The following is a 27242-nucleotide window of genomic DNA, read 5'->3' on the forward strand; positions in this document are numbered from 1 at the left end:
TTAGTTAAGCACATCATATCCTGTATTTACAAAACCAGGAATAGGTTTCACAATACTCCCAATCATGAAATATACTTCAAGTACACTGATTGTTGTGTGTCCACTATAGAAATAGTACTGCATTAGCATGTATGATATCTTATTTAAACAGGCTTAAAACCTCAAGGATCTTTAGGGATTTCTTCCATCAAAATTATCTGCAAAGTTTGAAGCACTGTTGCAGGGCGATGCTTTACAGAACAAAGTGGCAAAGCACTCCTAACGCAAATTAAAGTAAAAAATGGTACAAGTTAGATACCAACTACGCATCATGATCATCTTCCACCTCCGCCTCGCATGTGCTGCTCTAGATCAATGAATTGTGCGTCATCTTCTTCAGTTTCTGGCGACAGCCGAACTGTTTCAAGTTTATGTTTAAGAATATCAATGGCATTAAGAAGCATCTGAGAAGCTTTGAGTGCGCCTGTGGATTCAACAGTGAATATAAAACTGTCATCTTTAGCATTAATGCTCACAAGTCCTGGCTTTCCCATTGCCTCAGCTTTCTTGATGACCTCATCATCATAGGAATATGCTTCAGCATCGTGCACATATACCTGCAAAATAAAACTCCACCATGAATCGGTACCAAAGAAATGTTTTGAAACTGGGATCAGCCCGCAGGCACATACATAAAGCTTTAGAACAAAAAATTAAAAATGTCAAAAAGGAAGGATGTGGATACGAAGAATTACCAGACTAACAATAAATATAGTTGTTATCTTTAACCACTGCTTCGAAAAGAGCATTTGTAGAACTAGCACAAATGGAATGACAGTACGTAGGAAGAGTATTGTAAGATAGATATACATGAATGACAGATTATATGACTGGGGCAGTTTCTTTTACTAATCACTAGAAACTCAGTTGCATATCGTTTTAACGCTTTGAAAGGCTAGGCGACTGTCCCATGAAATTTGCACTTTTATTCAAATGTGGTGTCAAGTAATGGTTGTAGAGAACACCGTGGACCTGATGTAGCATTAGCTCTTGATAGTGATCTACGAGGATGGGAAGAAAATAGCAGCACAAAGAGATTTGTTCGTCACCGGCTGTATCGGTGTGGCAATTCACACGAAATTTTTTGCCTCGCCCTTCAGGGTCAACTGGTTAAGCTAGTTGCTGATTTGAGGAAGCCTCCTGTCTAGTTTGGTCAGTTGTCTTGAAAATAATAGCGAGAAAAGGTTCCTTGATTTGTGCCTTAATCAAAGGAACCACAACAAGTTTTTCCTCAGCATGCTCGAGTTTCTTATAAGTTATGATGATTTCCTAAAATTTAGGAATAGTTCCTAAAAATCGGGATGAGTTTAAAAACAGTTAACTGATGTGTTAAAGTGGAAGACCGAGTTATTAGCCTTCTAGTGAGAGTTAATTGAGGAAAAGAATGTGTGATTGAATCCAAAGTCCTTGATTTGAGATAGGACGAGTTGCATGAGTAGTTAACTCATGCAAACTCAATCAATCAGAAACGCAAACTCCTTAATTAGAAACTCACTAAACTTAGCCATTTGAATTGCTTTAAAAGGAGGCACAAAGGCACAATTTGATCATTGTCTTCTGAGCACGAGTTGGTGAGACAAAGCAGTAGAGAGCACAGGTTGGTGATTTATTTGAGATAAGACAGAGTTGCATGAATAGTTAACTCATGCGAACTCAATCAATCACAAAAGCAAACTCCTTAATTAGAAACTCACTAAACTTAGCCATTTAAATTGCTTTAGAAGGAGGAGCAAAAGCACGAATTGATCATTGTCTTGTGAGCACGAGTTGGTGAGACAAAGCAGTAGAGAGCACAGGTTGGTGCTTGTGTGTTGAGGCTTGTGCAAGTTTGATAGAGAGCAGATTTCCTTGGAGAGTGGGCACAGAAATAGGGAGAATCCCTATTTAATAGGAGGCCTATTGTGCTAGGATTTAGGAGCTCTAGTGCAAGGAAATAGGGCTCAAGAGTGCGCATAAATTTAGGAGGCAGGGATCAGCAATCTTGCAAGGGTTTCAAGCCTGGTTCAAGGCAGGAAAACAAAGTTGTTTTTAGATTCAAACAAGTTGTATTTGTAAGACATCTATTGCTCAATTTCTATCAATAATCAAACAGAAGGTTTTCCTGGTTGGGTTCCCTGAAAAAATTGTGTTATTTTATGGTGATGGTGTGTTTATTTCTGTTCCTATTCTGCTGCAAAATAAGTAGAGAAATTCTATGTCTATATGAAATGAAATTAGTTTCAGATTGTTCATATTAGCACTTGCAGAATTTTGTAGATTTTCTACATGGTATCAGAGCTCTTGGAACAGATTTAAGATCATCACAAGTACATCTCGCATAAGGTGAAGGAGGCCATGTTGGGGTATCTTCTTTTGGGCAGCCAAGTTTGGTTAGGAGTTAGCTGAAAGCAAGTACAAATTCTGGGCAGTTTGGTGCTGTTTTTGAGTGCTTTATCTCATGAGAATAAGGTCGAGATTCTGTGTTGTTGCTGGTGGGATTGTGCTCTAGTTTAGGGCTGGTCTGGTGTCTTTAAGTGCCTGAACAGAAGTTTTGAAGAGGCTGTGTATCAGCACAGAAGTAGGGCTGCGGAAGAGGAAGGGACAGCGCAGTTTCTGGACGTGTCTGAGGTCACAGTCCAGACACAGTTTTCCTTTCGTTCTGTTGCATTCCCAGAGCTATAAAAAACTGAGTTATTAATAGGCCTGACTCCATTAATTACGCTTAAAGTGGCATTTCAAAAGGAATACTTGGCAGAACACCTTAGTGTAATAGCTTGTTGGAGCCGGAACGAGAAAAATCTATACGATGGGATGGCTAGAAGTAATTTTCAGTGGTTTTAAGGAAGCATGGTGGCCAATTTACCATTTTCCCAAATTAAAAAGAATATTTTAATTAAGGGAAATGTGCTCAATGATTAAAATAATAATAAAATAGGAGCTTCTAGAGGGGTCCATCAGATCTATAAAAAGAAGAGGAGGCCATTAGGGGACATCTTCGATTTGTATTTTCTTCTTGTGAAGAGGTTTGAAAACTCGGTTCTCTACTTCAGCAGTAGCCCCAGGACAGAAACCCTTGGGTGATCATGGTGAGAGTGGACAAAAACCCATCTCATCTCCTTGGTGGATTCAACCAGAAATCACAGGTGCAATGATTGATTTCAGTTCAGTTTTGGGAGGGTTGGCTTCAGCGTCAGAGTAAATCAGTTTTGGAGACCAGATTGTCTATCTCAGCGATTTTAGCTATATCATCATGTACACTCTTTCTGTCATCTATTATAATGAAAGCTGAGAATATTTCTGCTCATTGTGTTGTTGAATTGCATGCACTTTACTTGTTATATTTTACATGGCAATCTTCTATTAATCGAATAGTAATTTTATAGTGAAATTTTTGGTTGAGTTAAATTTCTACAAAATCAGTCAAATATCATGTTTGGGATATTACATGTTGTCCATGATTTGTGAGCTCTTTTACTCAATTTCCTTGATGATTTGTTGTACTAGAAGGCTAAAGGGCATTGAATCTTATGCAAGATTGCAAGTGGTCTCCATCTTGGGTTTGGTCTCCCTATACGGGGTCCTGACCCTCCAGAGGGCTACATTGGCACATGTAGGTGTGTGTGTTGAGAGCCATGGGCCTCCACAGCAGTAGACAACACTCCATGGATCCCCAGAGATGTTCAGAGATTGCTCGAGATTCAACTATTGGACGAAGAAGATGCAGCTGATTCACCATTGCCCAGCGGCCCCACAGTGGTACCATGCACTTGGAAGATGACCAAGGACTTGTACGTTGATGTGGCATCACTTACACCATCATCTGATCCCTTATAGATGGTCTACAAGCATCTTCGACTTACATGGAGACCCATTAGGTCACTTGTGTGCCCTCACACCCATTGAGAGCACCACAAATTTATTATGTAGAGAACAAGGGTCCAACCCCTTGTCCATTACTTTTGGAAATCCTATTCATCATTATGGCACTTATTGACTTCATCAGGCTTCTTAGAGAGTCTAACAATATGTATTATTGATCATTTGACCTCTTGAGTGGCTTCTTATTTTGTTTATGACCTAGTTTGGTGGGTTTGTCACCAAAAGTTAGTTATTTGTACATTATTTTTATTTTATGAGCTAATGTAAGCTCAAATAGCTAAATCAAACTCCTTAGAGGTGTAGAAATACAAATGATGAGAGTTCATTTCTCATCATCCCTTGGTTTGGACTTGTATCTCACTTGAGATTTTCGCTATTCCTTCTTGGTGGACGAAATTTTGGAACATAGATGAATTTTAATGTCTGGAATCTGGATTGCCTCTTCTTGTCTTGGAGCTTCATGATTGGCAAGTTTATTGGTGGTTGGATATATTCTCTTACATGTAAGTACAAATTTAATGTTATTATTCTTTTACTTTGAAACATGCAATTATACTGAAATTTTGGCTATACTAGGGCTAGTTGTTGCATGCATTTACTGCGAAATTGTGGAATGATGTTTTTATATAATATGGGCCATGTATGTTGAACGAATTCTCCTAGAGATAATTCTATGATCGGATTTATCCTGACAAGCCACTTCACCTTGCAAATGAAGTATAAAAGATTTTAAGGTCACTCTCCTTTTCCCTAAATGACAAGCGAAGTTGATCTTATAGCCTCCTTGACCAAGAAACGAAGTCTATCTTCATATTCTTCTTGACTCCAATCTCCCCAAGGGATTAGGCACTGGTTGACCATAAGGTGATCACTCAAACAAACATTTTTCTTCACCTCTCCTTCTTTATTCTAGGTCTAGCCACATTAGGGCTCCTAAGGCATCATTTTCCCAACAAACAACCCATAAGAAAAAATAGATCTCTTCGCCTCTACTGTGTTGTGTCTCCTAGACCTCCTCCAAATTTGAGGAAATTTCGAAGATGGGGTTGTGAGATATCCCAAGCCCTAGCCTCAAGATAGGTTTTTACCCTAAGTTTCCCTAGGCTAGTTCCTCATAGGAATCATTTTACACCTTTAACTGAAATTCAATTCTTTGATCCCCTTCACCTCCTTGTTTAGGTCAAGTTTATCATAAGTTGCTAAACTCCTTCCTCTTGACCTAACCTAGGTCCACTTGGCCCCATGTGGTCCCATACTTTTGGAAAGTTAACTCTTCAAAATACACTTGGGAAACCAAGTTCAACAAGAATTTTAGAGTTTTGGGAGCTCCTTTACAATTCACACTCCTTAAACCTAACCATTAAATCCCCATCCCCTTCTCCTAGAAAGAAGCCTTGCACCTTGCTTGAGAAGCAAGCAAGTCCCATTCTTGAGCCTCCCTATGAAAGGGTCCCCGAGATCACTTCACACCCATTTTAGTTGATCAATTCTTCATGAGTGATTCTCCATATATCAGGTCTCCTCCCATCAGTGAAAATCCGTAAAGAGTAGGAAGCTTTAGTTGTTGTGACAGTGGGCTTAAGCTTTCATTGTTGCTCTTGATCTAGCAAGTGCCCCTCTAGGACGCCCTGCTAGTTTGAGTGGTAACAAGTTCTATATTAGGTAAGTCGAACTGGTGGTTCACAAGTTAACAAAGGCTCACTGCTAGTGTTAAATCATCCTTCCTAAAATTTAGGAGGCTAACTCAAAATCTTCATCCTATTCCCAATACAACTCACATTAGAAGACAAAATTCAAATACTTGACCTTCTATTTTAACGCATTGGTTAAATGCTTCATAACTTGTCTTGGACTCCTATTTTTTAGGCGCTTGAGCATGTCATAAAAGAAACTCATTCTAGCTCCTATGATTAAGGCACAAATCAAGGAACCCTTTTCTCGCTAATATTTTCAACACACAACTCAGATAATTACTTAGATTTTGATGATGACCTGTCTATTCTAGGCTTCTCTCCATTCTTGGGATGGGACTTCTTGACATGTAGTTGCTCTTCACTTTTGGGATAGGACTTCCTTACATATGACTTCTCTTCTTGTGATTGTTCTTCATCATTCGGATGAGACTTCTCTTCATGTCGTTGTTCTTCATCATTGGGATGAGGGTTCTCTTCCTGTCGCTGCTCTTCATCTTCTTTGACATGTGGTTGCGCTTCATCATTGGAATATGAGGACTCACCAATATATCCAAGACTTGTCCTGATGAATGATGATCTATGGCAATTGATAATGTCTTCCAAAACCTGTGAACTTCTCAGTTTTTGTTTACTTCAGCACTCAAGGTGACAATTTTCAGCTCATGGTTTATCCAATCTTGTTCCTTCTGTTTTATCTAACCTTTTAAGACGTCTTCAACCCTTTTGGCTTCTTCAAGTTCCCTCTTCAAAGAGGTGATCTACTTTTTTTTATTCTACTTGTTCCATTTGTTTGGATTTTCTTTTTCTTTTTCCTTGAGTTGGCTTGTCAAGCTTTTTTCCCTATCATTTGCCTCTACCAGTTTGCTTTTGAGATCCTCCACTTCCTTCTTGGCTTCATCAAGTTCCTTATCTTTTTCAGATGATTGTAGCTTATTAGTTTGAGCTCAAAACCGGGTATTGTCAACATAGGTAAATCGATTACTATCATCAATCTTCTTCTTTTTAGCCTTCAATTTTCCATGCTCATTATGAAGGATATCATACATGGCTTATTCTTAAGAAGTCTATTGAAGAAGGTGTTGAGAAATCTAAGGCATAAAGAGTTAAAAGATTTATCTGCTTGATAATTGCCTTTTACTTCTTAGCTTGTAGTCTTCTCTTCGTTATATTATTATTATGTTCTTTTCATCAAGACAATTACCAATATGCACAATAGAAGACAAGTGACACAATGTGTAGGCTAGTCAGCCAGAGGCAAAACCTCTCACCTCTTGAGAGGAAAACCCGATCAAAATTCTTCTTATAGATCTTCAATTGACGAATACCATGACCATGACAAAGACCCTTGACTTTAGTATCCTCCCAAGAACCTTGTCACTAACCTTGATGTTCTGCCTCTTCTTTGCCTTGACTTCTTCTAGATCTTGAACTGCTTTCCTCGACTTCGAGAGAAACTCAGTCTCTATCCTTCACACTGCCTCTTCTCAGCTTCCCCTAGAGAAACTCGGTCTCTAGGCTTTTACTGGTCTCTTCTAGAGAATCTAAGTCTCTATCTCGATCACCTAGAGAATCTCGATCTCTTAGGTTTACCCTAGAACAGAAACCCTAGATCTCTTCGGTTTACCCTAGAACAAAAACCCTAGTCTACTTGATGTAGTAATAGGTTCTTCCTTTGATCTTCTTATGATGTCTTTGTTTCTTCTTTCTTCGCACAAGAGAGAGTATATAACCCAAGACAAGTCCTAGAAGAATCCTTCCTTTGCTGACCCCAGAAGAATCTTGTCCTTGTTATCCCCAAAAGGATCCTTTCTTCGTTATTCCTAGAAGAATCCTTCTTCGCAGTTCTTGTTGTTGGACTCTACTTCGCACTTCTTCTTGATCGAATGCTTGTCGAGTTGCTTGCCTCTAAGTGAGGTTGAGTGTGGCTATATACACACTTCATTACATGTCCTTTAGGCCAACATGATCACAAGTAGTTAGGCTGACTTCTTCTAGCAAGTTCTTCCATCATTCTTCCAAGGTGAAACACCCTTGCTTTCACCTTGATCCCTACTTCTTAACCCAAGGAACTCGTCCTTCTTCAAACTCCCACAAGCCTCCACGCACAAAGTCGTGCTTCCTGTTGCTTGGTCTCATACCAACTCGTGTTCACCAAAACAATGATTAAACTTGTGCCTTTGTTCCTCCTTTTTTAAAGGCAATTCGAATGGTTAAAATTAATGAGTTCTATATTAGGTAAGTTGAACTGGTGGTTCACAAGTTAACAAAGGCTCACTCCAGTGTTAACTCATCCTTCCTAAAATTTAGGAGGCTAACTCAAACTCTTCGTCCTATTCCCAATATATAACTCACATTAGAAGACAAAATTCAAATAACTCGGCCTTTTATTTTAACACATTAGTTAAATGCTTCATAACTCATTTGGACTCCTTATTTTTAGGAACTTGAGAATGCCATAAAAGAAACTCATTCTAGCTCTTATGATTAAGGCACAAATCAAGGAACCCTTTTCTCGCTAATATTTTCAACACTCACCTCAGATAATTATTTAGATCTTGATGATGACATGTTTATTCTAGGCCTTAGGAAGAATTTGCTTTAAGTTTTAATCACTGAAGATAAGGGCTTTATAGTGGAGTTCAATAACAAGTGAAGCCTCATCAAGTTGAAGGATTCTAGCCTAGATAGAGCTTCAATAGAAGGGGTTAGAGAAAGTAAATTGTATATGCTATATGATGAACATGTTCAAGCTTTGGTACATGACAATAATCGCTTGTGCAAGTTGTGACACAAGAGGATTGAACAGGCTGCATCACAAGGCATTTCCTATTCTAAGATAGTTAGAGGTCTAGACAAAGTTCAGTATTGAATAGCATAGTGTATGCAAAGGATGCACACTTGACAAGCATACCAAGGCTACTTTCCCAAGCAGTGAGCATAGGTCTAAAGGGACCTTAGACCTACCACATTTAGATGTTTATGGACCAATGTAAATATCATCAATAACAAAAAGCATATATTATGTTTCCTTTATTGATGATTCTTCTCACAAGACTTGGATCTACTTCTTAAAGACCAAGGATGAGGCCTTTAGAAAGTTTCAAGAGTTCAAAGCTCTAGTTTAAAAATAGACAAAGAAGAAGATCAACATCTTCAGAAGAGATAATGGGGGAGAGTATACCTCAAACAAGTTCAAGTGTTTTTGCGAGGAGGTAGGAATAAGAGGGAGTTGATAGTTCCATAAAACCCACAATTGTATGGGGTGGTCGAATAGAAGACGTAATCCACAATAGGTGTTGCTAAGGCCATGATATATGACCAAGACTTGTCGATATTTCTTTGCGCAAAGGCATGCAACACGACAATCTACATCTAGAATTGGTGTCCTCACAAGATCTTGAAGCAAGACACCAAAGGAAGCATTCACTAGTGTGAAGCCAAAGGTGACTCAATTTCATATCTTTACTTGTCTAGTTTATATCCATGTACTAGTAGAGAAGAGGGTTCCAAATGGCTAAGATGGAGCCCTCCATAATGAAGGGTTTATTTATAGGTTACAATAAGACTTCCAATATTTATAAGGTCTATATTCCAAAGCAAAGGAAGACAATAGTGAGCCAAGATGTGAAGTCTAAAGAATACTTTACAACCAAGATGTCCTGTAAGCCTATTCCAATGACAAAGGATGAGGAGCAAGAAGCTTTGAAGGTTGAGTTGGTGTCACCAATAATTTCCAAGATAGTACAATAACCTTAAGGTGAAGAGGGAAAGGCAAAATCCCCTTTTACTTTTGTCAAGAGACCTCTGTGGTTCAAACATTAAGGGATGCTCCAAAGCATGTTAAGACTCCTAGGAGCACTTTCAAAGAGAGCAAACCTCCAAAGAAGTTTCCAAACTATATGGCATAAATAAATAACATTCTAGATTCCAAGACTTCCAGTTTTCAAGAGGCAAGAGATCAACAAGTATAGAAAGATGCCATGGTGGAGAAGTACACCTCCATCATGAAGAATAATGTTTGGGACATAGTGCCAAGACCAAAAGGGAAGTCAACTATAAGTTCCCAGTGGGTATACAAAATCAAGCATGTTGTAGAGTGAAACACTAAGAAGTTCAAAGTGAGGTTTGTGGTAAGAGGGTTCTCCAAATAGAGGAGTGGACAAGGAAACATTTCCTCCAGTCACCAAGTACACTTAGAGTTATGTCTTTGCTTTCATCTATGAGAATGGGGATACATCAAATGGATGTGAAGATAGCTTTCCTTTATGGAATCACTAAGGAAGAAGTGTGCATAGAGCAACCTCGGGGCTTTGAGGTAAATGGAAGCAAGCCCCATGTGTGCAACTTAAAGAAGCCTCATATGGACTGAAGCAAGCACCGAGAACATGGTATTCCAAGATTGATGGATATCTACAGATAAAGGGCTTCACCAAAAGCAAAGTAGATTCTAACTTATATTACATATTTGTTCAAACCGATATGCTTATTTTTGTGTTATATGTAGATGACTTGTTTTTGATAGGTGCAGAGAAGTTCATTACAAAATGTTATGCCGCGCAAACATGGCAACTGAGTTTGAAATGAAGGACATTGGCTTACTGCATTACTTCTTGGGGTTGAAGATTTAATAGAGACCGAGAGATATCTTCCTTGGGCAAGGTAAGCATGTCGTTCAGATCTTGAAGAGGTTTTGGATGGATGATTGTAGACTTATGGCCACACCCATGATCACTAATCTGAAGAAGGTGACAACTTCATATTCAAAGTTGGTGGATTCCACAATGTACAAGCAATTGATATGTAGGATCCTTGGTGCATTTGGTCAATACAAAGCCAATGATATGTTTTGAAGTGAACACCTTAATTTAGTTCATGGTGGAGCCAAGGCAGAAACATAGGGTAGCAACAAAACATGTGTTCAAGTATTTGAGAGGCACAATGGAGAATGGTCTAAGATATTTTGGAAAAGTGAAGTAAAGTTGTAGGGTTACTTGGACTTAAAATTTGGCAAGCAATGTAGCATACAGAAATAGCATATTGAAGTGTTGCTTTATTTTGGGATTAACAATTATATCATGGTTTAGCAGGAAGCAGACTTTTGTGGCACTTAGCTCAGCAGAGGCAGAATAGATGGCAACTAGCACTGCTCGTTATGACGCCATCTAGTTTCACAAGTTACTCACGGGATTGTTTAATCAGGGGTGGGAGCCTACAATAATTTTCTATGATAATCAAAGTTGTATCAAACTCTACTTGAATCCAATTTTTCATGACAGATCCAAGCATATTGAAATCAAATATCACTTCAAATGAGACAAGGTTCAAATGAGAATAAAGCTCCAACATATTCCCACAAATCAACATGTAACTAATATTATGACAAAAGGGACATTTGAGGCATTCAGTGACAAACTTGAATTGGTGCATAATTCATTCCTTACTAAAAGCGAGTGTTGAGAATTATGGCTCTGACAAAAATTTCTGCACATGTTCAATGTAAACACACAAGAAGTAGTTTGCGATATTTTTAAAAAGTAATTCTACTTTTGGAAAAAAAAGTTATATTTTGTAGATCACTTTAATAGAGGCATAAAATTGCATATCATGTATAAAATTGTGTATCATGCATAAAATTGCATATCACGCATGATATAGACTAGGAGCAATCTTAAAAGTAGATTCTCTGCTCAAAGTATAAAAACAGAGTAAAGTAGAGGCTTTCAATGAGTAGTTGAGCAACAAAGACGGAGAAAAAGCAGGCCACGAGGAAAAAGATGTTTCAAGCAACACATTGTCTCGTACAACAGTTAAGTACAATCATATGAAAGTTCATACATACGTATGTATAGCATCGTACAACAATTTTCTGATGTTTATGTTCTTTAGCAGGATGTACAAGCTTAGTTCAAACTTCAATGTGTTTTTGGTATCTGTGCAATGTTGTTTTTCGAGCAATGTGTGGAAATTTCCTTGTAATTTTTTCATAGGGATGAAAAGTTGATTTGTTGTGCATGTGTGAAACTAATTTTCATGATTTCACTATTTAATTTCTAGCTTGTGTAATTGATGCTATGGTAATTAAATTCAACAATATACTTGCTCAATTGAGATTGCAAAGACACTAGTCACCTAGAGCTTCAAATTGTCAGAAAAAAAGGTTTTAACATGGGTCATTTGCAAAAAAGAATTCATCACAGGCTCAATGAATGCTTATTGTGCAAGGTAAGTGAAGAAATGATCCAACATCTATTAGCTATATATATATTGAGCAAGTTTAGAAAGACGTACAAATTATATTGGGGCTGACGAATGTTTGGAGGGGTATAAGTGAAGGACAGTCTAAAAAACTTTTGTCAGAATGCAGACATATAAAGAGTAAAGGCACTTCCTATTTAGTGTAAAGTATAAGTATACTAAATAGTTTCAAACAAATCAAAGTGAAACATCCTCCAAGGCATATCTCAATAGAGGTCATAGATCCGTCTTGTGCTTGGATTTATTTTGATGGTGCATCACAAGGGAATCCACAGGTATGTTGTAACATCCAATTTTACTTAAAATATTTGTAATTAAAATTGTTAGTTATTTTGCATGGGTATTTTGTTCCTATTGGACTCACACCATGAGGTAGATATAACATGGTGTTGTTGATATTGTAAATATTTTATGTCTGGAATTAATTAAAAAATGACCAAGGCCAACAAAGCAAGAGCACCTAAAGGGGAGATGATACCAAGAAAGAGGAAAGGTGAGGGGGTATGAGGAGGGTTATTTACTTATGCCTTAAAACATATAGCTTATGTTACCTTGAACCATCACTTATTTAAAACTTAGTTTGCAAAGGTAAATGAGATTAAGAGAAGCAAAGAAAACAACTCCCTTAATCTAGGCCATCATTTCCTAAAATTTAGGAAGTTGTCTTCCCTACATTCTTGGAACTAAAAAGAAGTTGTGTTGGAATTCTCTTTCTATCATTCATGCATGCAAAAATTCAAATGGGACAGAGGGACTCGTTAGAAAAACAAAGAGAAGTTTTAGAGATGGTTGATAACAGAAAAACAAAGTAACTTCACCATAGAACAAACCAGCCATGAGAATGAGCCATTCGACCTTGTAAAAAAGATAAGAAACCAAGGAAATTCTGTAGGAATTATGAGATATCAACCTGGACCTTACTATGCACACACTGAACAGTGAAGAATACTGAAGGAAGGGACTTCTGAGGGACTGTGTAACAAAGAACTACTAAACTCTATCCTCAAAGAACTTAGCAATGAAAATTACTTGCCTTGAACCTATTTAAACTGAATTTAGAACCTTCTTTCCCTATTGCTCCCCAGTGGTATCATAGCCCAACTCGGGGGGTGGTGACTGTTACCCACCAAAAGTAGGTAACCCAAAGGAGAAATTTTTTCTCCTCATATGACAGCTATCTAGCCAACAGCACCATGGTGGTCTTCAAATAGTTTTATATCAGAGCCCTCCACCTATTGCTCTGATCAATGCTTCCCCCATTTGGCATTCTTCTTGAAGGAAGGTGGGTCATCCATCAGCAGGTACATTAACCATTTTAGCAATTATGTGCTTTCATTTAACATTAAGGGCATATTGACATGACTCACAGGGAAAACTGGATAATTGACCACTCCTGATTGTATCCTTGTTCCCACATTTCACCTAGGAGGTTAGCCTTTGACTCTAGTCCAATGGGACCTCCTCTAACGCCTTATGGTTTAGGAAGGGCACTAATTGGTATAGTGTGTCTATGGTAATCCTTACTTACCACATTCCATCCTTGTTATTCATCTTCATTATTTGGGTTGATTGCCATTGGTCATTGAGATTGGCACCCTATATCCACATCTTTGAGTCAAGGCCCGCAAACTTGGCCTCGAAGGTTGATGCAGCTGGAAGAACTATAAAAGCATATAAAACCACAATAGAAAGAAAATGTAAAATGCAAAAGATGGTTGGAACTTATTTATCACTTGAGAAAAAGGCTAACATGAGTTGGCACCCCTCATGAGCCATCACCCAGTTCCTCAAATATTTAATGCTTCATCTAAAATAAAGGAACTCTCGAATGTCCCACCCCAATGAGTGAGAAACCACTACATCTTTAAGGGGAACTGGAAAAGCACAAAGCAAGCTTGGTCTCCTAAGCTATGCACCAAAGAAAGATAAATCATTAAAGTAAAAGGCACACTACAAGGGTGGAAAAAGCAAGTTGAGTAAAGGGGTAACTCATGTCTCCTTACATCATTATATTCAAGATGTTGGACCTCCATCAACCAGTCTCATGGTTGTGGCATCTTCCTTGAAATATTTCCCACTCCATGACCACATTATCACTTGCAACTATGGACTCATGGGTCCACATAGGACATGTGATTCCCCTTGGGTGTTGGAAAAACCAAATAGGGTTGGTGACCTATTCATCCTTAATATAAGTGAGATAACTTGTTCACAAATCTTGAGCTAGTAAGACATTTGTAGATACATCTTATGTGAAATATTTTTGTAACCTTAGCATTAAATATGGCCCACTATGATGTTTTACTAGTTTTTGTCCCTAATAATGTTGATTTCACTTGATATCACAAATACAACAAAGATCCCTTGACATATGGCTTTTCTCCTATACAACACACTCAAGAGGATGTTTTGTCGTGTTCTGAGATCTGATGTGACCTTGTAAACCCAACATTTCCCCTCCAAAAATGAGCACTGGGCCTTGAGCAGATTCCACATGCTCCCAAACCTCTAGATGTTGAAACGTTGGGCCAGAAATCTTAGGTATTAATATTACTTGATGATGTGCCCAAATGGACTCAAGACACCTCCAAGCTAGCCTTGACCATGTTTGATGGGTGTTTCCCAAATTCTAGAACAAAGATGAGGATGGATGTCACTGAGATGACTTGGGAAGGCTAGCAAGTAGCACACCATGCCTTGATGCCAATGCTTGTCCTAGACTATGCCACGCCAACCCTACCCCTAGGAGGGTGACGAAAGTTTTTTTAGGGATGGCATCATGGTGGAGGAGGTGCCTTTTGGAAATGCACCCATGCACTTTGATGATTTCTTGGAGTGAGGAGCACTCATGGACCATTTCATCACTTGCTTAATGGAGATTGATCAATCTTGGAGGATGATGTCATGGTGGAATGTCTTTATTCCTACACGTGTGGGTTATTTTGACATTTTTATTATGTTTTTGATCTACCTCAAGGTCGACTTGACCTTTGACCTAGTTGGATGCTTAAGCAAATTTTTAAGGGTTTTTCTTGTAAAATTATGAAAAAGTGACTTGGTTACCTTCATAGAAATAGAGGGGAGTCACTTTCATTATTCATCATCATCATTCACTCACTTCGTCATTAAAGGAATGTGCACTAGCTCCTGTCTTTTCTTTCTTGGACACAATGTGATCTTTATGGAGCAAATTGTCTTGGGAGGGAGATGTTTGCATGGGGAGACTTTGTTGGGATTGATTGAAGTAATTCCTGTAGAAAACGTGTAAGTGTGTAACTCGGGTGGTACTTCTAAATAGGCCTAAGTGTCTAGGCGTGCAAAAGTCACCTACAACCTCCTTAGATACTTGCTCTAGTGTGAGCAAGTTGTTTTTGTAACTTAGCGTAAATTAGACTTAAGAAGAGCACATAATTATTATGTTGGCTTATCAAGCTAAAGTAAACTTAGGAAAAGTAAAATAAATTACTTTAGTGATTATGTTGTAATTTCAACCCTTGATCTCAAGTAAGGCATAATATTAGTCATCAATCGCTTTGGAGATTAGGGTTAGTGATTTAGGTCAATGTAAAGTTATAAAAGTAAGGCTAGGGAAAAGGAGAAGACACCACACAGTAAGGCAAGATTGAGAGAGGCATCTCAGTGAGTGTGTTGAGTATGAGGAAGGGGCAGCAAGGAGATCCATATCAACCAAGGAGAGCTTGATCAGCTGAATGAGATATGTGTTGTATGTATTTCCTCAATTGGGTCATTTTCCCATGAAGGGAGCCCAAATAAGTTCTAAAGAATTTAATGGAGAACCCTAATTGGGAAGAATATGTTGTGTAATTTTTATGATTGAGATATGTACATTTCACTTTCTACTACATTTATTTTGTTTATACCCTAATTGTGCTTTTATTCAGTAGATGTAAATTTGCTAGGGCCTAATTGTTGGATTGTTAGGGTAAGAAAAACTAACATGGTATCAAAGCATAAACTCTGAGGTAATGATCTCTAAATCACATGTGCTAAGGTCATACTAGATCATCGGGGCTAGGTTTAGTCGCAATCATACGAGCAAAAAGTATTTTTTAAGGGGAACCTGAAGAAATTTGTCATACGACCCAATTGCCTCTTAAACACTAAGAATAAAAAATAAATAAATAAATTGAAAAAGTAATTGGGACAAAAAAATTTTAAGAACGTGATGTGGGTGCCAAAACTCAGGTGTAGTCTACTCACAATTTCTATGATGGAGAAGAAGGGGTTTTGTTTGGATTTCCAAGATGGGAAGGCATTGCTATGACCCAAAAATTCTAGCTCTGATGAGGGACATGTCATAGGCGTTAGATAGAGCAACACGAATAGGCTAAAGGGCTAGTCTATTCGAGCAATGGCACGAAGCAGAGCAGTGAGAGAGAACAAGGAGCAAGTACCTCTGAATATTGAGTAGCTCAAATAAATTCAACCTTCAAGTTCAGGAAGAGAGTAGTCAACAGATACCCCAAGTCTGTCAAGAAGGTCGACTCTTGGTACGAGATGACCTTATATGTTTAAGAGAAAATGGCTTCTACGAACCAGGCCTAGGGCAACAAGATTTTGATGATGTTTCTAAAATAGATGGCAACAAAGGCTTCTAGTTTAAAAGTAGTCAACATAACAAATGCAATTCTAGGATCAAAGTTAGTTCTAAGTGACAGAAGTACCTCACTTGCTAAGAGGGAGTGTTGATGTTTGTATCTCAAGCAGGTATTTCTACACAGACCTAATTGTCTAGGCGTGCAAAAGTCACCCACAATCGCCTTGAATACTTGCTCTAATGTGAACAAGTTGTTTTTGTAACTTAACCTAAGTTAGACTTAGGAAAAGCACATAATTACTATGTTGGCTTATCAAGTTAAAGTAAACTTGGGAAAAGTAAAGTAAATTACTTTAGAGATTATGTTTTAATCTCAACCCTTGATCTCAAGTCAAGCAAGATCCAATCTCAACCATCAATCACATTGGAGATTAGGGTTAGTGATAGAGCTCCATGTAAAGTAATAGATGCAAGGCTAAGGAGAAGGAGACAACACGATACAGTAGCACAAGATTGAGAGAGGCATCTCAGTGAGTTTGTTGGATCTGAGGAAGGGGTAGCAAGGAGATCTAGATCAGCCAAGGAGGGCTAGATCAGCTAGATCAACCCAGTGTTGTATGTATTTCCTCAACTGGGCTATCTTCACCAAAGGGAGCCCAAGTAAGTTTTGAAGAATTTAATGAAGAACTCTAATTGGGAAGAATATGTTGTGTCATTTTTGTGATTGATATTGATAAATTTGTTTCTGCTAAATTTGTGTTAGGAATCTAGTTATGCATTTAATCAATAGAACAGTTTTCCTCTAGGAATTAACTGTCGGGTGCTAGGTTTGCAGGAAATCTAACACTTCTTCTCTAAAGCAGTGTGTAGTAGCTATTGTCTCTTCTTCTTGGATGCAATGTGATCTTTATGGAGAGGATTATCTTGGGAGGGAGATGTTTTCATGGGGAGACTTCTTTGGGATAGATTAAAGTAATTCTTGTTGGAATTGTATAAGTCCATTGCCATTTTCATCCACTTTTCATGCTATATTTCTGAAATTAGGGTTTTTATGTGTGCCTTATTAAAAAGTGCAATATATTTTTTGAAATCTTGATTCTTTATGGTGTGTAAAATTTGTCTTGCAAGAATCCATCAAAGGAGTTTGGTTCATACATCCTTTAACCTTAAAAATCTCCCACACAGAAAAGTCGCAAGGATTTCTAAGTGAAGAAATAAAGTCTTCAACCCTCTTCATATGAGGCCCTCAATCATTGACCTCACCCTAACTGACTCTATTGCCCGATTAGATAAAAGCACTAATCTAGTAGGTGTTGATCAAATTAAATTTATCTTTCTGTAATTTCTTTGTAACCAAGGTTAGTGTTAGCTTAAAATCTGCATTTTATAGCAATTTTATGTCCATATGTTATTGCCCTATTGGAAGGGATTGCATTTAATAATTAAAAGGCAAAATCTAACATTAATTGCATATTTTAACCTTAAAATTAGGGATCACATCTTGGTATTTATTGTTGACATATATGTTTTTAGCCATCTAAAACTATTGTTTACTTGACCATAGCTTGCCTCCTTCATAGCCTATTGGTCCTTTGTTGATCTTATTCATTATAGGGCCTATAGGCTATTTTCTAGAGCTGCTATATGCCATTGTATGCCCTAAATCTGCATATCTTTCAAGCCCTAGCTTATAACAGCCCTAAATTTGGGTTAGGAATCTGCTTATGCATTTAATCAGTAGATCAGTTTTCCTCTAGGAATTAAGTGTCGGGTGCTAGGTTTGCAAGAAATCTAACACTTCTTCTCTAAAGCAGCATGTAGTAGCTATTGTCTCTTCTTCTTGGATGTAATGTGATCTTTATGGAGAGGATTATCTTGAGAGGGAGATGTTTTCATGGGGAGACTTCTTTGGGATTGATTGAAGTAATTCTTCTTGGAATTGTATAGGTCCATTGCCATTTGCATCCACTTTTCACGCTATATTTCTGAAATTAGGGTTTTTATGTGTGCCATATTAAAAAGTGCAATATCTCTTTTGCAATCTTGATTCTTTATGGTGTGTAAAATTTGTCTTGCAAGAATCCATCAAAGGAGTTTGGTTCATACATCCTTTGACCTCAAAAATCTCCCACCTTGAACTGTTTCCTTAGTTAATTTGACTCTAAGAAAGTTTGAAATGTTTCCTTGATTCTGCAATAATCAATTGCTGCACTTTTGCTGCAGGCCATTAGTTTGTATCATTCTTATAATACCAATTAGAATAATTTCTTTCTTATGTACAATTTATACCATTTCCTTAATATTTGTTTAGGGAACCTATTAATAGTAATTACACTTCTCTGTTAGTTGCTAGTTGTGTAGAACCCCCAAAACATTGTTTCAAGCAAACCAACTTGGGGCATATCCAATCAACTTATCTAACCACTGTAACTTCCTGTCATTACCTTTTCTTAAATAAGATAAGGATATCTTTATGGGAATGGAAAATATAAGTCATTTGCTACTTTGGTCATCCTGTCTTGGATTTAAATCTAGTTTACATTGAAATTAAACATCCTTGTTTTCTATGGTAGATGCCAAGGCAAACTGAAAGCAAGTTTCCTAAAATATCAGATGGAGCAACAGAAGTTGCAAGAAATTATGTAACCTTCATAGACTCTAACAAGAAAAAAATATGAATACTTCCAAAATTTCTGAAGAATGCATTCTCCACACTGTCTGAAGTTTGAACAAATTAAAGCAAATTCATTGAAGTTTGAATAAATTAAAGCAAATCACTGACAAACCTGTTGTGTATCTGGATTAATATCAAATACTTTTGTGGGACAGCTCTCAACCCACTCCCGCTTTTCATCAAGGGTTAAAGTCTCCATCAAATTTTCATTAATGTGAATATCAGGCTCATACATGAAAGTAACTGTTGCCGCCGGTGACCATTTTGCGTGGTCCTTGCCAATACCCTTTCTGGCTATTGCACGAAGCCTCAATTCCTGGCCACGTCGAAGTTTCACAATGATTATTCCCCTGCCTAGCAGTTAAAAATTAGTTGTTTTCCCTAAAACCAATAAAAATGTTTTGCAACATAGCAACAAAAACTACAACATTGCAAACCAAATACTTGGACTATAATCAATTACACACACACACACAAACACACACACATAAGACATGCAAATAAGTTTCACCGTTACAAAAGAATAAACACTTTCAAGTAAAAGACCTCCATAACAGTTTCAAACATAGTGAAAGAAATCAACACAGTAAATAGCAGCAATAGTTTTCATTATGATATCCTATAAAGGTTAAAACTTAAAATTCAATCTGAAAAGAAACCCCAGAATACTTTAAAATAACAATATTCAATCAGAATAGAGTGCATAATTGCTTAAATTATCCAAAAAAGGTCAAAAGTCCATTCATTATGGGAAAAATCGGAAAGAAATAGCCATATACCTCACAGATATCAATGCTATTCATCCATTCTCTCTACCTGTGTGGCCTATATATTCTTCCAGTATACAAGTATCTTTTAAACAATGATACCACTCTTAGCCCAACACATACTATCCTCTATGTATGAGCTTTTAACTTCAGTCAATCTTACAGTAAGATTTTTACCCTCTCTAACACAGCCAAACAATTCAATTTTTGGTAGCTGGATAATCCCTTCACCGCAATGGAACAATGCATGCTGATGTTTAGAGGACAAAACTCAATTTCAAAAATAGTGCAAGGGCTAACTATGTTTAAGTCATGCAGTGAGACACTTAGCAATGGATAAGGTCGTGCACATGCCCATCTGTTTATTTTAACCAACAATGACACCACAGTGGATAAAAGGAACCTTGCAACAATCAATGAACTGTTGTCAGTATTAACATTTCGTGCTTGTCAGGCAGTATATGTTGGAAATAATACTGAGAGGGGGGGTGAATCAGTATTATCAGATCAGATAAAACTTTTCAATTTCATACTCAGAAACATATACGCGACTTCAGTTAAGTGAACCCGCGTGTATACGCGACTGTGTCTAATGCAACTAGCGTATATCCAGAGATCTTATGATTCAGTTAATCTTATCTTCAGTAAATGCATCAGAACATTATTAAGCATATTAACAGTAAACAGGTGCAGTATAACAGAACAGATCATCACACAAATGCCACACACATGAACACCATGATATAAGGTGGAAACCCAATGTGGGTGAAAACCACCTGCTGCAATTTGTCTCTTTCTTCTTTAATGAGAACTTCTTTTACAATGTACTGGTGCAGTCCTTTACCAGCACGCAGGCTACAACCTGCAGAGGGCTACAACCCTCTTAGCTCTTGTACTAGCCGATCCATTTACTAGTACGTAGGTGCCTACCTACAGAATGCTTCTTTACTCGTTTTCCAGCTGCTAGTGGAAGGGAGCTACAACCCCCTGGCTCTTGTACTGGCTGATATGTTTACCAGTACGTAGGTGCCGGCCTACGATCTACTCGGGACCATGTTTCATACATTTTCATACTAGATCCATAAGACAATCATCATTGTAGTACAACCTGCATCATCAATCACCAGATCATAAACATGCGTCAGTAGATCTAGTCTCTCCAGAGTCAAACCATATGAAGATAATCATTCCAAGCCTTGAGATCTCGTTCCATCATTCATCATCCTCCACATGGGTGAAACCTTGGTTCAGATCACCAACCCATAACCAGCACTTGGATCACACACTTTCTCAGATCTTCATCACTCACACTTGCACACTTTGGCCTAGTGATCTTCTCCTTATATAGCCTTAGGCCTTGCTCAATACCAAGAGCCAAAACCATAGTAACACAATACCATCAACCTCAAAACTAGGGATCAACACGTCCGTCGAGACGCCATGGTCCAAAACCATAGGCACAACTTCCAAGGACTAACTGCCACTGACCAAAGGTACGTTTTCACATGTACGCGCTTTTACTGAAGCCAACCTGCGTGTACACGCTGATTCTCCTTGCTGAACCTGCGTATATCTCTTTCTTGTCCTGCTGTACTGAGATCTGTCCACTAGTTAAGTTGTCATCACCTGTACCAGTCTCTGAGCACCTGTACCAACCTCTGAGTGAGTTGCCATCAAGGACAACACTTGAATCATAATGCCAACAATCTCCCCCTTTGGACTTGATGGCAACCACCACACCAAGTCACTCTCCCCCTTTGACATCAAGGGCAAAGGGTGGACCAAGATATTCTCTTCCTTGGTATACCTTCTGCTGTCCATACTGCTGTCCATACTCCCCATGAGTACATGCTGAAATCTCCAAATGTGCTCCCCCTTTGTGTATGCCAAAGTGTACCAATCTATCCATCCTGCTCTTGCTGAATTGTGCTGTTCATGCTCCCCTTGACTGTAGGCAAGATCTGCAAAAGATGTTCTTCAAGAAGAACAAAGACTTATACATCATAGAAGACCTTCCTATCACCAAAAGACTCAACATACATTCATCACCCAACCTAGTGGGGATATACCAATATTGACTCATCCACCTAACCATGTGAAGATACATGATAATACATGAACATTTCATCATTCATCCCAGGCATAGTGGGGAAACCAACATAGGCCGTTACATGACCTTGACATCATAAAAGAGATACATGACATAGTGATGAAATATCTAGACCAAGACTTATGAAAGCCACCAACAGCATCATGATCTGTACCATAAGCATCAGCCTGCAATACCATTCCTAAACAGTAAGATGTATCATTTAGCTTCATAGACTTTATCAACACCTTCTAACCATAATGCCAACAATGCATTATTCGAAGAATATTCTCCCCCTGAGTGTAAGCCAACCATGTCTGAACCATTTCCTGAGTCTGTTCTGCTCCCCCTGAGCCTGAGCCAACCATGACTGAACCTAGGTCTGTTCTGTTGCCCTTTCTCCATATACGCGACTTTGCAGCCTGTAACTCGCGTATATACGCGACTTGTCTTCATGAAACTTGCGTATGAGAATCAGAACACTGAAGTTCTATACCTTCAGCTCCCCCTGAGTCTGTTATGTCTGTGCTGTGCTGAGTACCCTGTGCTGTGCCACATCTTTCTGACTGAACTTCCTTCTTCTTCCATATCTTCACGCATGTTGATGATTTCTTCTTATCATGAGCTTTGTTCCTGCAATCTCTTGCTTTATGTCCAAACTTGTTACATGCATAGCATCTTACATGTTTCATATTCCTCTTGTAGCAATCAGCAGCTTTGTGGCCAAACATATTGCAAGAAAAGCAATATCCATTAAAGTATCTTGAATGTGATGATCTTTCTGCATGATGGTCTTGAAACCTTCTTCTTCTACATATGGCTGCAACATGTCCAAGATTATGACATACAAAACATTCAACATTATTCAGTGGAGGAAATAATCGTCTATCACGTCCATAGTTAGGAGTAGAGAATCTTCCTTGAGGAATTTCTTTCCTTGGTTGTTCCTTTTTGGGCATTTCAGATTTCTCATTAGAGTTTCTTGCCTCACCTTGTGAACTAGATTCACTTTCAACATATTCATGAAAACCAAGACCAGTCTTGATAGCAGGAGATCTTTGACTACTAAGAATATCATCCAAGACTTTAGAGCTATCTTGAAATCGTAAAAGCTTATCCTTTTCTTCTAATTTGCTTTTCAAGATATTTACCTCAACTTGATGTTGTTCTTCTTTTTCAAGACATTGCTTCTTCAAGGTCTCTTCAACTTTCCTTCCTTCATCCAACTGATGCCTTAGTTTGAGGATCTCGTTTTCTTGCTCTTTATTCAGTGCTAGCAGCATTTCTCGAACTCTGGAGGCACATTCCAACTGTTCTTCTAATCTGATGATTTCTTCTTTGAGGGCATTCTCCCTTTTGCTAGGTAGATCTTGTTGATCTATGATTTGATCTGACGCTTCATTTGCTTGTCCATCTTCAATTTGAGGTGCTTCAGGATCTGAATACTTGCTTCCACACAACGACAGGTTGTCATTGTTCTTTTGAGCTGTCTTCTTCTTCTGACGTGCTTTCTTCCCCATTGTTCTACGAATCTCCTTCAAGCGATCAAGCTTCTCTGAAGGACCTGCTCTGATACCAATTGTTGGAAATAATACTGAGAGGGGGGGTGAATCAGTATTATCAGATCAGATAAAACTTTTCAATTTCATACTCAGAAACATATACGCGACTTCAGTTAAGTGAACCCGCGTGTATACGCGACTGTGTCTAATGCAACTAGCGTATATCCAGAGATCTTATGATTCAGTTAATCTTATCTTCAGTAAATGCATCAGAACATTATTAAGCATATTAACAGTAAACAGGTGCAGTATAACAGAACAGATCATCACACAAATGCCACACACATGAACACCATGATATAAGGTGGAAACCCAATGTGGGTGAAAACCACCTGCTGCAATTTGTCTCTTTCTTCTTTAATGAGAACTTCTTTTACAATGTACTGGTGCAGTCCTTTACCAGCACGCAGGCTACAACCTGCAGAGGGCTACAACCCTCTTAGCTCTTGTACTAGCCGATCCATTTACTAGTACGTAGGTGCCTACCTACAGAATGCTTCTTTACTCGTTTTCCAGCTGCTAGTGGAAGGGAGCTACAACCCCCTGGCTCTTGTACTGGCTGATATGTTTACCAGTACGTAGGTGCCGGCCTACAATCTACTCGGGACCATGTTTCATACATTTTCATACTAGATCCATAAGACAATCATCATTGTAGTACAACCTGCATCATCAATCACCAGATCATAAACATGCGTCAGTAGATCTAGTCTCTCCAGAGTCAAACCATATGAAGATAATCATTCCAAGCCTTGAGATCTCGTTCCATCATTCATCATCCTCCACATGGGTGAAACCTTGGTTCAGATCACCAACCCATAACCAGCACTTGGATCACACACTTTCTCAGATCTTCATCACTCACACTTGCACACTTTGGCCTAGTGATCTTCTCCTTATATAGCCTTAGGCCTTGCTCAATACCAAGAGCCAAAACCATAGTAACACAATACCATCAACCTCAAAACTAGGGATCAACACGTCCGTCGAGACGCCATGGTCCAAAACCATAGGCACAACTTCCAAGGACTAACTGCCACTGACCAAAGGTACGTTTTCACATGTACGCGCTTTTACTGAAGCCAACCTGCGTGTACACGCTGATTCTCCTTGCTGAACCTGCGTATATCTCTTTCTTGTCCTGCTGTACTGAGATCTGTCCACTAGTTAAGTTGTCATCACCTGTACCAGTCTCTGAGCACCTGTACCAACCTCTGAGTGAGTTGCCATCAAGGACAACACTTGAATCATAATGCCAACAGTATAGATATCCGGAAAGTAAGAGCAGCAATGGATTTCTCCAGTTTGAACAGATCGTATGCTGTCTATTTCCTTTATTTCAGAAAAATTTTAATAAAACAATAAAAATAAAAATTCCTAAAAATAAAATTGGTAACGTTCTGGGTAGAGCGGCAGGGAATTGCTATGCTATGTATAAAGTGTAGGTTAACAGTTGCTCCCTTTTCAAGTTTTTACCGCTTTGATGAGGTCCGTTCTAATGGCCTTCACACCCTGTCAACTGATAGAGAAACAGATTTTAAGATATTGGTAGTTGAATATGACTCTTTCATAATTATTGTTTTAACAATAAACTTCCAATTATTATTCACTGCAGTAACTGTGCCCTTCCCCATTCTGGTTGTGTTACAATGAAACGTCATTGGCTTACAAAACTTGAAAGCATCCCTTAAGCTGTGATGCGGGATGCAGGGTATTCAGACAAATTCGTCTAGGGGTATTTAGACAAATTCGTCTAGGACTTGCCACTGGCCCAACCACAACTTGAAACGGCATGCTTGCTTAAGCAAAACAGCAATCTAGCGGGAAAATGTGAAAGATAGCAATCTATCTATGGGAAATTTAAACCTTGGTGAGGATATGAAACACCCCCACTTTACCATCAAACCAGGACTTGCACCTGGTCCAACCTCAACAAGAAACAACATGCTTAAATAAAATGTGAAATATGACAGCAAGCTAGACGCCAAATAAAATGTATCTCATAGGATTTGAACCTTGACCCGGGCATGAAACGGTGTATGAAACATCCCACTTTGCCTTCGAACCAGGACTGGCACCCGGCCCACCACAACATGAAACTGCCCCACTTCACCATCGATAAAAGACCCACTGTTGCCTTTTAGATCAATTTTGTTGTTTTAACTTGGTGAATGTTAGGGCAGTGTTGACCTCTTTTAGATCAATTTTGTTGTTTTAACTTGGTAAATGTTAGGGCAGTCCACCGGGGTTCAATTATCCCTGTAGTCTGCCCCACGGGAATAACATAAGTTTCAGAGAAAGAGATTGCCATAGTATTTTAAAAAATGCTTAAGAAAGCACGAGGGATAACATGAAATTCAGAGGAAGAGATTGCTGTAGTATTTCAAAAAATGCTCAAGACAAGGTTAATTACAGCGTTGTGCAACAATGCTTCTTCTCTGGTAAGAATATTTTTTTAGGCGAAGTCTTCTGTATTTAAAAAAAGGGATGAAATTTAATGTCAAAAATCCATCCACACCAATGGAGTGTATGTCGTTGTGAAACAGTGGCAATAGTCTATTTTGTAAAAATTAATGAACTTAACTCTATCCATTTTTCAATAACGAGAAGAACAAGAAAAAGACGACCAAGTAAATGTGAGCCCATATTTCTTAGCAATTTAAGCGAGTTTAATCCCCCTCGGAACCAGATAAAGAGTAATGTATTATTTTGTATTTCTAAAGCTTAAGACGGAGAATGTTTAAAGAACATTTGTTCAGAGGCATCGATTTAAGTTAGTTCAATCCACTTCAGAATCACATTCATTCCTTTCCACTTGAAAAACTATATATGGAGAATGTTTAAAGAGACCTTTGTTCAGAGGGATCAAAGACGTTCATATCGGCAGCACGGTCCACAGCGACGACGGGATTATCTCTCATGTCGGAAGACACGAGATCTAAGCTCGTGACATCTAGGGTTTGATCGCCATCGCATTTCACGTTGAGCTTAAACTCCACCGAGCAATAATGGCACCTGAAAAACCACAGCATAGCATTAATGTCTATCATCAACCTCATTCCCATTAGGAAGACAAAGGCAGAAAGAATGGAAGGTGAGCATTGTTACTGGGCATCGCCGTCGCAGGTGTCGCAGTCACGGGAGAATCGCATTTCCATGGCGCGCTCGCTGATGAGGGGAATCAAACCAAGCCTGTGCGCAAGAAACTCGTCGTTGAGGACCGAGGAGTTGCTCTCGATTTCGACAAGGTCTATGGCGATGGTGGGTACTTCTCCAATAATCACCCTGCGAAGGGCGTTGGCGATGGAGGGGTCCGTGTTCCTCAGCTCGAACTTCATGTAATCATCCTTCAGTTCTCGAATTTTGATTGTTGGGAAGCGTTGGTAGGAGTACGACATTTGCCCTTGGCTCTCCATGTTTCTCTGTCCCGCAAACACTTATAGTTAGTTACTATTCAATGCCGTCCGTAGTAGGTGTTCCAATTTATCATTACCACCCCCGGGTACATAATCTAAGAAGGTCTATTCTGAACTACAATACTGAAAAAACCTTCCACCAGAACTGCAGCATAGCTGGCTGGAAATGCTCACCTGTAGCGATTAGGTTTCTTTCCCACGCGTAGGGCATGTCCAAGTCGTTGCCCTTGCGCGCACTGTAACAACCGGTTTTCCAGGAGTAAAAGCGTTGAGCGAAAAATTCAGTGTGGAATGGTGCGTGTGTGAATATATAGATCCAGGATTGAATAT

The 27242-nt window shown here is 38.7% G+C and overlaps 1 protein-coding gene across 2 annotated transcripts; it reads right to left on the reverse strand.

Moving 5' to 3' along the window:
* On the reverse strand, nucleotides 1-27242 carry LOC149200908 (DNA-directed RNA polymerases II, IV and V subunit 3-like). Of its 2 annotated transcripts, XM_089402819.1 has the most exons (5): nucleotides 27087-27242; nucleotides 26605-26918; nucleotides 26347-26511; nucleotides 19191-19428; nucleotides 1-596 (listed from the first exon to the last, which is right to left on the reverse strand). In XM_089402819.1, exons 2-5 carry the CDS (start codon nucleotides 26910-26912, stop codon nucleotides 315-317), a joined length of 993 nt encoding a protein of 330 aa, XP_089258945.1. In that variant the 5' UTR covers nucleotides 26913-26918; nucleotides 27087-27242; the 3' UTR covers nucleotides 1-314. The 2 variants fall into 2 exon arrangements, with proteins under 2 accessions (XP_089258945.1, XP_089258946.1); XM_089402820.1 differs by having other exon boundaries at nucleotides 26605-27203.

The sequence above is a fragment of the Pinus tabuliformis genome, chromosome 2_1, assembly GCF_031772625.1.
Source record: "Pinus tabuliformis cultivar Carrire ecotype Pingquan chromosome 2_1, CPIR1, whole genome shotgun sequence".
In the NCBI taxonomy this organism is placed as follows: domain Eukaryota; kingdom Viridiplantae; phylum Streptophyta; class Pinopsida; order Pinales; family Pinaceae; genus Pinus; species Pinus tabuliformis.

What these genes read in the sequence shown, in the direction of transcription:
- LOC149200908 (XM_089402819.1), bottom strand. Translation starts at nt 26,912, where the DNA reads ATGGAGAGCCAAGGGCAAATGTCGTACTCCTACCAACGCTTCCCAACA. An exon ending in ACCTGCGACGGCGATGCCCA is followed by an intron (nt 26,512 to 26,604) that starts GTAACAATGCTC and finishes GTGGTTTTTCAG; the next exon opens with GTGCCATTATTGCTCGGTGG. An exon ending in TTTGATCCCTCTGAACAAAG is followed by an intron (nt 19,429 to 26,346) that starts GTCTCTTTAAAC and finishes ACTGCTAGGCAG; the next exon opens with GGGAATAATCATTGTGAAAC.